Here is a 14,199-nt window from a genome sequence, read left to right on the forward strand (position 1 = left end):
CCTGCATCTCAAATCAGAAAATATATATATATATATTTATATATATATATATATATATATATATATATATAAATATATATATATAATAAATATTATATTAAAATACATATATATATCTATATGTATATATATATATATAATATATATATATATAAATATATATATATAAATATATATATATAAATACATATATATATCTATATGTATATATATATATGTTTTTTTTTGTGTTATTGTTGATTAATTTAAGGAAAACTCGAAAGTCTAGTCATTGGGGGACTTTAACCACACAAAGAACTGTCTTCGTCCGGATGGAAAGCTCCACCTAGCACTACCGTGAAGAATTTCGTCTGGAGGCCTCCTAAGCCTTTCTACTTACGTCGCCAGTTGGTTGTCTCTGTTCGTGTCAGTTCGTCTTACCTTGTTTGCGCTATATAAGTTCGCTATTTCTGCTGCTCTTATGCGTTCACTACGTCGCAATGCTACTATGCACTACTATGCTCATTGTCACCGTTTTTACTGTCTATCATTTTTGGGTCGAACAGCACATTTGTCTGATGAGATTTCCCACTGTGGGGGTTTCTTCAATTACAGTCTGTATGCTTTGTCGTTCGTTATTAAATCGGTATCCTGTTCAGTATCCTCTACTTCGTCTAGACATATTAAGCAATTGGCATCATCCTCATGTTTTTGTCGTTGTCACTACTACTTAGTATGTGCATGGGCTCTACTTCCTGTGCCAATATATCTATTGGTCGCACTTCCGTTATTACTGATATTGTCTTTTTTGAGACTGCGTGGAAGGCATTGAAGACTATCAATGCACAGAGGCGATACATTGATTTAATGCCAGACAGGTAACTTTTCTTATGTGTGGCATCAGCACAAACTGATACTGCATATATTTTAAAAGAAGCATTTGCCATTAATTTCCGTCTACTTGCTCGTGGACCACCAATATTTGTCATAATGCGTGACAATGAGGCTTTTACACGTGTTCCCTCATCCCCATATTAAGATGATATTTGAAAGATAAACTAGTGCCTTTTAGTACTCCAAGACGTTTCATATAGGGTCGGGATGTTATTTCACAACTTATGGCAACTCTTTTGACATCGATGCGTCGCATGCCTTTGCTAAGCACCTTGTAATGACAGTCGCTTATCTGCAGCGGTGCTTTCTGAGATTTTGCCATCTTTCACTGAACTTAAGCCATTTTCAGCGCTTAGTTTGCGCCGTTTTACATGCTTTTTTCTCCTGTTCCCCATCTTTATAACAATATATCGATGATCGCTATTCGCGTTAAAATCACCTACCTTCCATGTGATATCACAGACTAATAGTTATGTACGAAGGTCAAATCTACTGCTCATCTTCTGTTACTTGCTTCAAAGGTATGTTCTCCATTGTTCAGTAATACGAGATCTACCGTAGCAAGGTTTTTTTAGGATGATTTCTCTTTGATTTGTTCTTTTTCTAGCCCATGCAATGTTCCATACGTACAGTCGTCTGCAACCATTGCAGAGGTTTTGTTAAAAAATTCTGTTGCAATTTCTGAAATCATGGCTTCGAATTCTCTTAGCTCCAAACTAAGGAGTGCATAGCATTGCAGCTTTGCGAGTTGTGTCAGAAATCCATTCAATTTCTTTTCGATTCCGATATTTCTCACTTATTATTGCAAGTTCGAAGTTCTGTTTCACCACCGTTTGCTGTAATATGTCCTGTACAGCAGTGTAGTGATTCAGGTAAGCAATGGGAATCAAAATCGTGGTTTGCTTCATAGTAGTTTGCTTCAAGTATACCATAATCAGGATCTTAATAAGCTCGACTCTGATTGGTGTTTGAACCCTAAAATCATAATTATTATGCATTGCTTGTCTTGGGACGCATTCTGCATCGTTGTTACAACTTCCTCTTCTCTCTCTAGTACGCCTGCAACTCTTGATCTGTTGAACCACTCTCTGCATACTTGGATGTCCCTCGTTGCCATTACGGGATAGTAGACACTTATTTAGAGTCAGCATCTTGGCTCATCCCACAAGCTTCTCAGGGATTTTAGTCGCCTTTTACGACAAGGCATGCCTTGTATATATATATAGATATGTAGTGTAGCGGCCATATATATACCCTATCCTCTATATACCCTATATATACAAAAAAAAGGATTTTCAACTACATAGTAAATATGTTGTTAAAATCCCTATGTAGCGGCCATATACATAATATACATAATGAATATGTATATGGCCGCTACATAGAGATTTTAACAACATATTTACTTAGTTTATAGGGTGTTAATGTATAGCTGTTTGATTTCCATCTACATCTGAATACATTCCATACTCAATCACATTAACAATAAGTTTCATTTGACAAAATTTACTAGAATGTGTTTGTTCGCGTGAGAAGTAAAGAAGTAAACTATGTACTTAGTACGTAGTTAGTATCCTACTCGGCATTTGAATTATTGATGAAAATACAGATAATTAAGATCTTTTTACTCATATATCCGTTTACTAAATTGTTTGAAGTTATTTTATCATTGTTTATATGAGAAACTATTGCTAGTATGTTACATCGAAAGATACCTGCGTAAAATATCGTCACCTAATGTGTGCCATAAAGACACATATTCGTATAAGTATTTCAAATAATCAAAATTCTTTGTCTTTGTCTTCTTTGCCTTTGTAAAGTATTTGTGTTCATCGATAAATATAATTATATGTAGTATGGTTAGAAACACCCATTGAATAGATGGGCGTAGAAGACCGCCTATCTGAAACATTTGTATTGCAAAGGATGACTGCAAAACATTATTGCTTTAGCTCCATATGACAAATTTATATGTTGGTCCGTATCTCTGGTGGTGTTCACACATTAATCACAGCGATAACAATCTTATCGATAGATATGAGCAACTTGTAAGTGAAACTATCGTTTTTCCAAGTTTTTATATGAAATCGAAATTTGCCTGCTTCCAGCGATTTACGTGCAAAACGAGTTAAAAATTGCGTAGGTGATGCATTGCCGTTCTCCTCTCAAGCGCTTAGATGCTCCTGCTCGTTCGTTGGAAAACCTATTCCTCTGTTTTGAATTTGTGTGCGATTTTCCACAGGTATTCAGTTATAAATTTATGATATTGTTGTTGGTTGTTATATTTTTTTGTAAGATTTATGTTGGCAATTTTGTTGTGCACGCCAACCATTTTTTTTTTAAAAATCAATAGAAAAGACACAAATATTTATTAAACCAAACTCTTCTGTGCAGTGAAAATTCAACTTTAAAACATCAATTAATTTAATTTATTTTGTTTTTTTTTTTTTTGCTTCTACGCCGAACTAACAAATGTACAGAATGTGTACTAAGCATTCCACCATCCTCCCGTCTGTCCATCCATTCATCAAACCAACCAAATAGAATTCATAAGTTGTTCTTCCTTTCTTATTTCCTTTAATTCACGTCGCATACGCCTTTCTCTCCCACACCTAAAATTCAGCTTCAGTTGGAGTTGCATTTTATTTCTGTTTTCTGTTTTATTTTACAGCCATAAACTCATGCTCATTTATATCTTTTTATCTTACAGATACTGCCTGGCAATATAAATACATACAGCGAAGTGGAGAACTCACTGCAGCCGATCGTCTTTGCATCGAAGGTGCGCATCTATCCTTACAGTCAATACGATCGCACCGTCTGCTTGCGCGCCGAGGTCGTTGGTTGTCCATGGGAAGGTGCGTGCATATCCAGCAGATTTTCTTAGTATTTAGTGGATTTATATTATTTTTGTTTTGGTTTATGGTTTTCATTTATTTTACGCTGAACAAATTCTGTGGATTTTGTTCATCACTTGGTATTTGTATCTCCGCTGGTAGTATGCGCTCTGCTGTCCCTTGGTTGCTGCTTTGGTTTATGCTGCATTTACTGCCGTACCTCGTGTTTATTTAAAACAATTCATTTATTTGTTGTATCTGCACTGTTGTATCTTCGCTTTCGGTTAGCAGATACAGATGTTTTTTTTTCACCATGGTTTAATTTGTTTTAAATTTGTTGTTGTCTTATTGTAACGTGGCACAATTTTTTTCTCAAAAAAAATTTTTTTTTTCGGTTCTCGATTTATCGAAGCGTGCAACATGCAACACTTTAATATCTCGCCGTTCACAGATTTATTGGCATATTTGTGGGCACGCAGCAGCGCGACAGGCATTTGTGGCGTAGTGTCGATTGGTGTGGATTGGTGTGGATTGGCGCAGTTTGGCGCAGTTTGGAGCGCTTTGTTTCGAACTGTTTTCCCTGATGTTTCCAATGTATAGGGCTTGATGTTATGGTGTTATGGTGTGGTATGGCATAGCGGGAAGTGGCGAAAAGTGACTCTCGGCACTTTACCAATATCTCCACCTCCACCTCCAGTTCCACCAGCAACGCCGAACCAAACAGCTTTTGGCATTTCGATTTCATTTAAGCCAATTGATGACTCTTTTTCCTACAAATTTTATTTACTAATTCATTCTTTTCTGCTCCATTGTTTTTTTGCGCATTTCTGGATTAAGTTTTTTGCCTGTTGTTGCGTGTTTCAGCTGTAAAAAATGAATCCGGATTTGCACTGGGCGCTTAAGATATTTACGAATACTGCCATAGTGTCCATGCGTATGTGAAAACCACATTTGTGGTTTGAAAATTTATTTTTCAAAATAAGAAAAATCTGAGCTATTTTGACATAAAAAGAAAAATAAAGTAACTCTTTAAATCAGAAGTACACTGTCCTAACATGATCAGAAAATATTTAAAAAAATATTAATATATCAACTTAAGTACCAGGTGTATGTAAAATTTTTTTGGTTTTCTTTTTTAGTAAAGAAAAGTCTTTCCATTGTTCAAGCTTTAGCCAAGGAAGCTCAAACCGCTGCTGATCATCGCAGAAGTAGCGAACTATACAAAGTCACAAGGAAGCTCACCAGAAATAACACTCAGAAATTTAGACCTCTGAAAGATGATAACAGCACCTTACTTACAGACCACAACAAACAAATGGAGTTATGGGCTCAATTTTATAACAATAAGCCAGCTAAAAGCCGCTCCGAAGTGCAGTTTCACTGCAACCAATTTCTTTTCCATATCGGGCGTTATTTTTCAATTGCCAGGTTTATATTGTTCCTTTTAAATCGCTGGCTTTTAGTGCATGCAAATGGGTTCAGGTGATTCCTGAGTTTGATTGCGCACTTTTGTGTGTTGCTGACAATTACATCTGTGATTGCGTTAATTCAAAGATCTCTATAAATATTCGTATTCGCCCCAGGGGGTACTGATTATTTGCCGGAGGATTTTCGATGTGACATTTATACTGTGACGTACAAGCAACAATTTGTATACATATCTAAATGGCAGGCAAAGTCAGCAGAATGCTTTGGGCTACATCTTGATAATAGACTAAATTGAAAACACGATGTCATACAGAAATCTGACTAAATCTGTTTAAAGTTCCGCAGGCAAAGTCAGCAGAATACCTTTAATTACATCTTGATAGTAATAGACTGAATTGGAAACACGATGCCAAACAGAAATCTGCCTAATTCAAGTACAAATGTTGAGAAACCTATTCGTATGTATGGCATACAGCTATCGTGCTGTACTAAACAATCGAATCGAGACATCAAATGTTTAACGATGATCATGTTTAAAATAAAGTGACTGAGCATATGTCCCACAGGATCTACGAAAGTTTCTTACCTTTTAAGTCGCTAGTTATTATTCCATTCAGTACTCAGAAACTGCAGTCTATTGATTGCCATTTCCCTCTATCCATATCGATGATCGGTTAATCACCTTTAGAATGTCTTTTAGATACTCCTGATAGATGATATTTTGATTTCGTATATATACTTTGTTCTTTACGTATTCTACCGTTTAGATCTCTAATTATTATGGATTATTAACATCTTCCTGAAATTCAGCTCCTTTAAAAAACTGATCTGCAGTTTCTTTTTTCTGTATAAGGTAATATATTTTTAATTATCTTTTGCACTCAAAACTGTAATAGAGCCTAGCATCTTGTAGACTTGTGTTAACTCTAAAAACTTGACGCCTACTATATATACCAACTCTGTTACTTCTACATTTTACCGTAAGTGACTTGAACAAAATAAAGACATCACAATTGATAACGTGCTTGAAAAGATCCTGGTGTGTACAAATTTTTTTTATTTTCAAATATGGAATTACCCTTTCTAATTCCTTATAATCTTTTCCATGCTGATTTCCAAATTATTCCCTTTCGACTTTGAGTACTTTCTAGTGCTCTTTAACGCAATCATACCTACAAAGCTATAATTGTGTTCCCAGTTTTTAATTTGCTAAAATATTATCTCTCATATTTTTGCTCTCTTCAATTTTCATGCCAGCAGTCTAATTTTATGACCTTCGTTTCGAAATCCTTCATACCATTATTTTTTATAACTAATACTATATTTTGTGTTTATAAGTGCATCTCTTATTCTTTATGTTTTTTATTGTTTGCCTACCCTACTTCTATTATCTATTACATTATATATTTCCAATTTCTGTAATATAGTGTTTTTATTATTTTTATTCTATTAAATATTTTTTGATTATTAATGTTCTCGTCATTTGCTTTGAATGATGAGGTGTTCTTTTTCAGCGAAACAAAACTGAATTTCCTTTTGGTAAGCAGGTTGTACGTTTTTTCTGTCCGACTTACTATCCTTAATGGTCCATCGTACGGTGGACAAACACAATCGTACCTCCAAAAATCGTACCATTTCTTTTGACTGGTTTGATGTGGGAACCGATCATATCTGGAACATCATCTGTGCAATTCTTTCTACAAATTCATGTTCAAATATTTTGTAATTCTTAATTTACTCCAAAATATCGATTGGTAAACGTAGTGTTGGCTATAGCTCTTTTGAAGTGCTATAGCAATCAAAGGAATTTCATCAGACCACTGTTGTTCGTACTTTCATTTCATTGCAGTATTCAAAATTGAGTGAAACCGTTCAATCAAGCCATTTGACGGAATAACGTAGACTAGTTCTACATGCTTGGTACCAATGAGTTCGCCAGTTTGATGAATTGTGTTGATTCAAACTATCAAACTGTCTGTTAGAGGACCAATGAGGTCAATGTGGATTGAAGTAAACTGCTTGCTTGGCATGTCAAAGTTAGAGATTGCTGATCGGAAGACATAGTTTAAAGTCTTTAGTCATGTCTGGCCACACCAAACACTCTGCTCTCTGCCTGATAGTGGTTCGTTTCCCAGTATGTACCAAATTATGTATTGAATTGAAAATAATTGCCTAAATTGTTTAATCACAAATGAACGTATTTGAAAAATCAAGTCGTCTAAGACTCTCAAGAAAAAATTCTCCAAAACTGCACTACGTGCAGCGGCGTCAGAACATGTGAAGGTTCCTTCTACCCATGATGGGAAAACTGTAATAAATACGACAATCGTTCCGCAACGCCCTCAGGTAGTAGCTGCTCAAGAAGGTAAGGCCATTAACAAGCTTCCAAAGTCAAGTGCTAGTGCGCTGCCAGTACATGCAATGGCAATCATGAGCAATTTGCACAAAATGGCGCTACCTCCGACAAGAAATTATGCAAAGCTGTCCGCATAGTGCTCCATCGGATGCCTCGGATACTTGGATACCAGGAGCTCGTTGGTTAAACAATTTCAACCAAGAAACCTGAAGTTTAGTGAGGCTAAGAAGATGTGCCTAGGTATTCAGATAACTTTAGCTACTATTGATGACCACCGTAATCTAATTAGGTGCTTGTATGAGATTAAGGAATGAAATGCAAACTCTATTTTTAACAAGAAACACGAAGTCATCCAATTTCTACATGATATGGATATAGACATCATGTTGATCCAAAAAACATTTCTGAAGCCATTTCTACAACTACTATCGAACAAGTACTATAGAACAAGTGAACAGAATAACTAATGAAATAAAAAGCGCGTTTGAAAATCGAGAATATTGCTCTGGTGTCTTTTTAGGTGTTGCACAAGCGTTCGAAAAGGTATGGCACGAGGGCCTGATTCACAAAATATGACAAATACTCCTGCAAACCTCACACGCAGTACTTCAATCATACTTGATAGACAGATCTTTTAATGTAAAGTATAATATGCACACAACTAATGACTTTCCAATAGGTGCAGGAGTTCCACAAGGCAGCGTTCTTGGTCCATTCTTGTACCTCATCTTTACTTCAGATATCTCACAAATACCACTTTAGCAATATCATCATTTGCTGACGATACAGCTATTTTGTACCAACATAAAAGTACCACAATCGTTTGCAGTCAACTGCAAAATCATTTGTGCTTAATAGAAAGATGGTTATCGCTATGGTGAACTAAAGTCAATGTGAAAAAATGCCGTCGTATAACATTCTCTTTTAACAGATCTTCCTCACCAATTATCACTCTCAACGGAATAGTAGTTCTACAAACGGAAACAGTGACGTAGCTTAGTATTCAGCTTGAAAAACGCTTAACTTGGCGAAACATGTTGAAACAAAAAGGACTAAAATAAAGCCTAAAGCTATAAACCTTCGCTGGCTAATCGGACATCAGTCTCCCTTATATTTAGAGTACAAAATCTTGTTATACAACCAAGTAATTAAGCCAATCTGGATATAAGACTTACAGCTATATGGCGATGCCTATTCGTCAAATGTAGAAATCCTCCAAGAGCTCAAACAAAGATCTTAAGAATGATAACTGGTGCACCCTGGTATATTAGAAATAAAAACATACATTTCGATTTGAGAGTTTCGATGGTTAAAGCCAAATTCGAGAGAATAAGGCGGAAACATATTTCAAGTCTTGAAAACCATGTGAATTCGATAAATAAACCCTGTCTAAAAACTTTTTAGACAGGGCTTATTTAGTTTTTAGACAAGCTCTAAAAGTTATTGTTTGGCTTTAATTAAAAGCGATTCAATAAATAAAAAAATTAAAAAAAAAAAATTTCTGCAATTGAAAATTCCCAACTACGACATCTACATAACAGACAAATTGTCCAGAAGAGGTGGGGGAACGACTATACTTATCAAGAAACCTTTTAAGCATCACACCATATCTAACAACCTCCTAGCACTTGAAGCAACCAGTGGTGGTGGATAGTCTGGTGGGTAACATAAACTTTGCCTTAATATATGGGCCACCGAATATATAAGCCTACCTTGGAGACCTTGAAGCGAACTTCAATAACAATTCGATGTCTCTGGCAGGGTGATCGCCCAATTTGCCATTAACCACTTACTGCAGCTATATGTGCCTAACGAACCAATACACTATGGTAGAGGAGTCGGCCACATTATAGACCTTGGCATGTCTAATAACCTTGACTTTATTGTGCTTATTGGAGTCTTAGATGACCTGGACTCGGACCATAAGTCAGTAAAATTCATTTAAGAAAACTGGCTCATAAAAATTAACTCCCACATTCACTACCACGGATTGGGCCGCTTTTAAGAATCTGGTAAATATTGGAGGTGTGTTGAACCAACTCGAAACCTTAGTGGAACTGGGGAAGTGTATTCACAACCTTACATATCAAATTAAGGTGGCTTTGGATAAAAGCTCTGCTATCAAAAATAGAAAACTCAACAACTACTTCAACACTACTTCCACTGGCATGCCATTCAAGTTTCCGCAGAACTGACGCATCATTAACTTACTGTCAGTTCTGGGTAAGTTGACTGAAAGAGTGATTCTAGACAAACTTAAAGCTTCGTTGAACTCGCTGACGAGCAATTAAGGAAGACGTCTCCATAGAATTGCGACTGGTGCGAACGACTAGATGATACAGTCAGCACTGAGCAGAAGAGAATCAACGGATATGCTTACTTCTGACATCACCAAGGCATTTGATAAGGTCTGGCACGACGACCTGATAGTAAAAATATCAAACAAAGCGACCATTTTTTTCGAAGTGCATCGAGCGCGAACAACTTTTGCTGGATTTAGTTTATCTTGAAACACCCATATAGTCGACTGCTGTTCTATATATGCGTTCCGGTTCATACATATATATTCATAATTCGTCCCCTGTTACAATCTTATACTCGTATACTTCTTTTGAAGCACCGCCATTGTACTTCTTGAGCATTTCTATGCGCCAATCGACACGAGCATCTTTTTGAGATTTCATCGTGTCAAATAATTGGGGAACCATTATCAAAATAAAGCAATCTTTTTTACTTGATATATTTAATTTTCAAACTGGAATTGATTAATTTTAGTAATAACAAACTCATAATTTAAGTTCCGGCAACGCCCGTGCACATGAGTAATGTGTCTTAGTTGGCTTAGTTGATTCAATTCTGGTTCATATAAAATTATTGACCAATTACTATCAAAAATTTGAGCGCGGCTTCCTATGCTGAATTCATAATAAAGTGGCTGGCATCTTAAATACCCAAAGCCGGCTTTTGCGCTATTTGGTTCACGCACCTCTTTTTGAAACTAAACGGCAAATGAAACATTTTAAGTCAGTCTCAAAAGTATATAGACTGAGACCGGAAATGCTTCATTTATAATTGATTCAGATTTCACGTAAAATTATGATTTTCCAATTTTCCACATCGGCGTAAGTTAAGGTTGGCGATAGTAGTAACGTTAGTGTTTACTCCACAATTACACTTCGAGAAACTTGCAGTGTTTAAGAGGTACTTGCCACCATTGCAGGTGGCCCATTTTGTTCAAATACATGTCCGCACCAAACTAAACCAATAGATGCAAAAATGCATTTATTGGAGTTGCGCTTGCATTCACAGTGGAATATCTGCTAAAGGTTATGCGACACGTAGCCTCGTCCAAATTACAACTACACAAATACGAGTATTTCGGCTGCTGTGACACCGCGAATCCAGATATTTTTTGAGCTGATTGTCGTCTGCCCCGCTTGTTGCGCTGCCAACACTTATTTGTTCCATGCTGGAGAGTGATTAATTTATGAATACAGTAGCCAAGCAAAGATTGGGATAGTGATGCAGCGGCCAGTGGAACGTACTGAAACCATTCAAGCATACGTTTCCATGGAAAAATGTAAATCTGTACCGATAATTTTCACTTCACGTCTTCTGTTACTCGCTTTTCATTCGCTGGCGTTTTTTTTCTGTTTTTAAGTACCTGACAATTTTTCTGCTTCCTTTACTGCTGTTCATTTTCTGATTTTCTTTTCAATATAATTAATTTGTGTTAATATTCCTACGTCAATATTCAAAAAACTTCTTGATTAAAAATATCAGTAATGTGGTTTCTGCTCTTTTGTACTTTCACAGAAGGCATTACGTCCTATGGTATACCGAAGGGTGTTCAGCGCGGCATGGAAATTGATTTGTCTGATAAAACGTACGACGGTCATGAGGAAGGCGATCGTTATATTGACGGAATGGGGCAGTTGGTTGATGGACAAAGGGGTCGGGATAATTTTCGTACGGATATACATGGCTTTGGTAAGGGTAAGTAAGCGGAAAGCAAAGATAAACATTATTCAAAACTTTACTAAAAATTTTACACTATTTGAAGGTCCAAAAAACTAATTTTGTTAAGGAATGTGGTGGATATCACTGATATTATACAATTCATAACTAATACATAGTTCATTAGTCATAATGTTAAGAAAAAATAATTATAAATATCTAATGAATGAATCGTTATCAAAATCAAATCAGTTTTTCAAATTAATTTCAATAACCACATAAGTACCTCAAGAGTTATTTTTCTCCTATGCTTATATATCGATTTTTATACAATTGTTAATAGGTTTAGCTGGAATCCACTTGTTAGCACTTTGTGTCGTCGTACAAAATTCAATAGTCTCGAAATTACATAGAGTCCAGCAGTAGTTCAAATAGTGTCATATTAGCTTAACATTATTGTAGTTATTACAGACATAAGAAACCGAATGCTTGTGAACGAAGAAGTTTTTAACAGAGAAAAAAGCAAATCAAAGACTTAACTTTAGAAAATTACTATTCTTTTTTCGGTACTTATTATGTTTATATCACATTCACAGGAATTTATTAATTTATTACCATTCAGTTACACTTTTTTTAATATCTACTGAGATTTTTAATATAAATTTACAAACTTTTACAGGATATGAATGGGTTGGTTGGAGAAACGATACGCCCAATCTGTTAGGCCGTCCTGTTGAAATAACATTTGAGTTCGACACAGTGCGCAATTTTAGTGCGGTCGTCCTACATACAAATAATATGTTCTCAAAGGATGTACAGGTGAGTGTCAAATGCCGAATATTGGAAAAGAGTTTTTGAAAACGTTTAAATCTCATTTTTACAAATACACAATATTACATAGAAATCCGAACTCCTTCTCCGAAACTAAAAACTCATATTTTTTAGTGTTATTTGATATTTTAAAAATTAAGGATTATGACTCCATAGTTAAAATATACTCAATTATCTCTAAACAAAATCATGCAAATATATTCGGCCAATGACCACACTCACAGCATACATAATCTATTGAAAAAAAATACTAAATAAAAAAATAAAGAATAAAATAAATTGTTTTAGATGTAAATTTAGACTTTACTTATCAATAGTCAATTCCAAGTGTTTTGTATTGATGAAGCGTACTGAATACTAAAAAGAATTGATCCTTCTTCATATCACAATATTATAAAAACCGAGTAGAGTATACGCCGAATATGGGTACTGAATTCTTACTACTTTTTAATTATATTGCCCTTCCAATAATAATTGAGTCAAATAATAAATCAATCAAGTTCACAAATTATCAAACAACAGAAATAATAAAACAATAACAAATGAATCAAATAATCGTTTCAAAATATACAAAGAAAAATTATATTAAACTATTATTATGAAAACTATTATTGCAGAGTTGAATTCATTTATTTTATTTATATATATACATATATATATATATATATATATATATATATATATATTTGAAGACATCACAATGGGCAATACATGCCTCCGAGTGGAAATGCTGAGAACTGTCAGCACGCGCCTTCTCATATATATATATATATACTCCCATACCTCGGTTAGAGGCTTTTAGTCCTTCCAAAAAAGTTGACCGTACAACGATGTCGTAAATGCCGTTAAATGAAACGAAACAAGTACTTTCATATAAATGTATAGAAAACAATTAAACTGGGTCCAAAAGAAAGAAAACTTGTATATAATTACTCCACAAAGAAAAAAATATATTTCATCACTAAATCTGATATATATTTATCTACGGATATATATATATTTTTAAGATCTTCATGATTGCTTAAGAAACAAATATAATGTAAGCGGTTTGCTTTTCTTTTTGTTGCTCTTTTAGATCTTTTACATATGTTTACATATCTTCATTAACTTTTTTCGAAACGTCTGAGCTTTGCTAGGGAAATGAATTTGCAATTTTAAACACTTCTTCAGAATTTGAGATTTTAATATAACACTATTATCTGATATGGCAGCCTTTTCCTCATTTAAGTCCTCTAGACCATCTAGCTTCAGCAGTTTCTCATTCTTAAGTTGTTCTCTATCACATCTTAATAGTTGGCTGACATTATCTGTAATGTAATCAGCAGAATCAGCCTCAACTGCCATTTTTACCACATCATCATTTATATTCTGACGACGTTTCCCTGCGGAGAGGGGAAAAGAATTCTCCCGCGGTTAGGATGGCCTGTCGTAAGAGGCGACTAACATCCCCCAGTGCCAGTCTGACACTTATGCAAGAAGTGTAAATGGTAGTGAGTTGTGGGGGACAACTTGCGACATTTGACCAGAGATGATACTATCTGGTACTTCGGTGGTCAGTGGCCCGACAGCTTCGGCTGTGCTGACCATTGGTGTTGGACTCGAAGTGGTTGTGGGTAATACCCAAAGTCATGCGGGAAGAATGTTTTGCTTGTCATTCATTCGCTGTGGTGTGCGTTTCAAACCGGGTGCTGTGACCCAAAGATCACCAGAGGTCAGTAGGTAGGCCTCGCATCTTACCAAGGTGGAAGTTATAACTTGCATGAATTTCTTCATTGGTACTGGCGGAATAAGGAAGGTTATTCCAATGGGGCATTGATTGACGCTTAAATTGATACGTGTGTTAAGAGCACCGTGCTGTTAAGCCATCGATGGCAGGAAATCACGTAAAAAACACAGGACGTCTGACTATAAAGATTT

The 14,199-nt window shown here is 35.5% G+C and overlaps 1 protein-coding gene across 1 annotated transcript in view; it reads left to right on the forward strand.

Annotated features, from left to right (window-relative positions):
• The window catches only part of LOC119687189 (discoidin domain-containing receptor 2), a 229,676-nt gene that overhangs the window by 151,562 nt on the left and 63,915 nt on the right, over nt 1-14,199 (forward strand). The window contains exons 5-7 of the mRNA XM_038101441.1: nt 3,584-3,731; nt 11,311-11,490; nt 12,131-12,270. Of these exons, the coding sequence (XP_037957369.1) occupies nt 3,584-3,731; nt 11,311-11,490; nt 12,131-12,270 (468 nt within the window). The remainder of the gene's footprint in view (nt 1-3,583; nt 3,732-11,310; nt 11,491-12,130; nt 12,271-14,199) is intronic.

This window comes from Teleopsis dalmanni, chromosome X (genome assembly GCF_002237135.1).
Source record: "Teleopsis dalmanni isolate 2A chromosome X, ASM223713v2, whole genome shotgun sequence".
Classification (NCBI taxonomy): domain Eukaryota; kingdom Metazoa; phylum Arthropoda; class Insecta; order Diptera; family Diopsidae; genus Teleopsis; species Teleopsis dalmanni.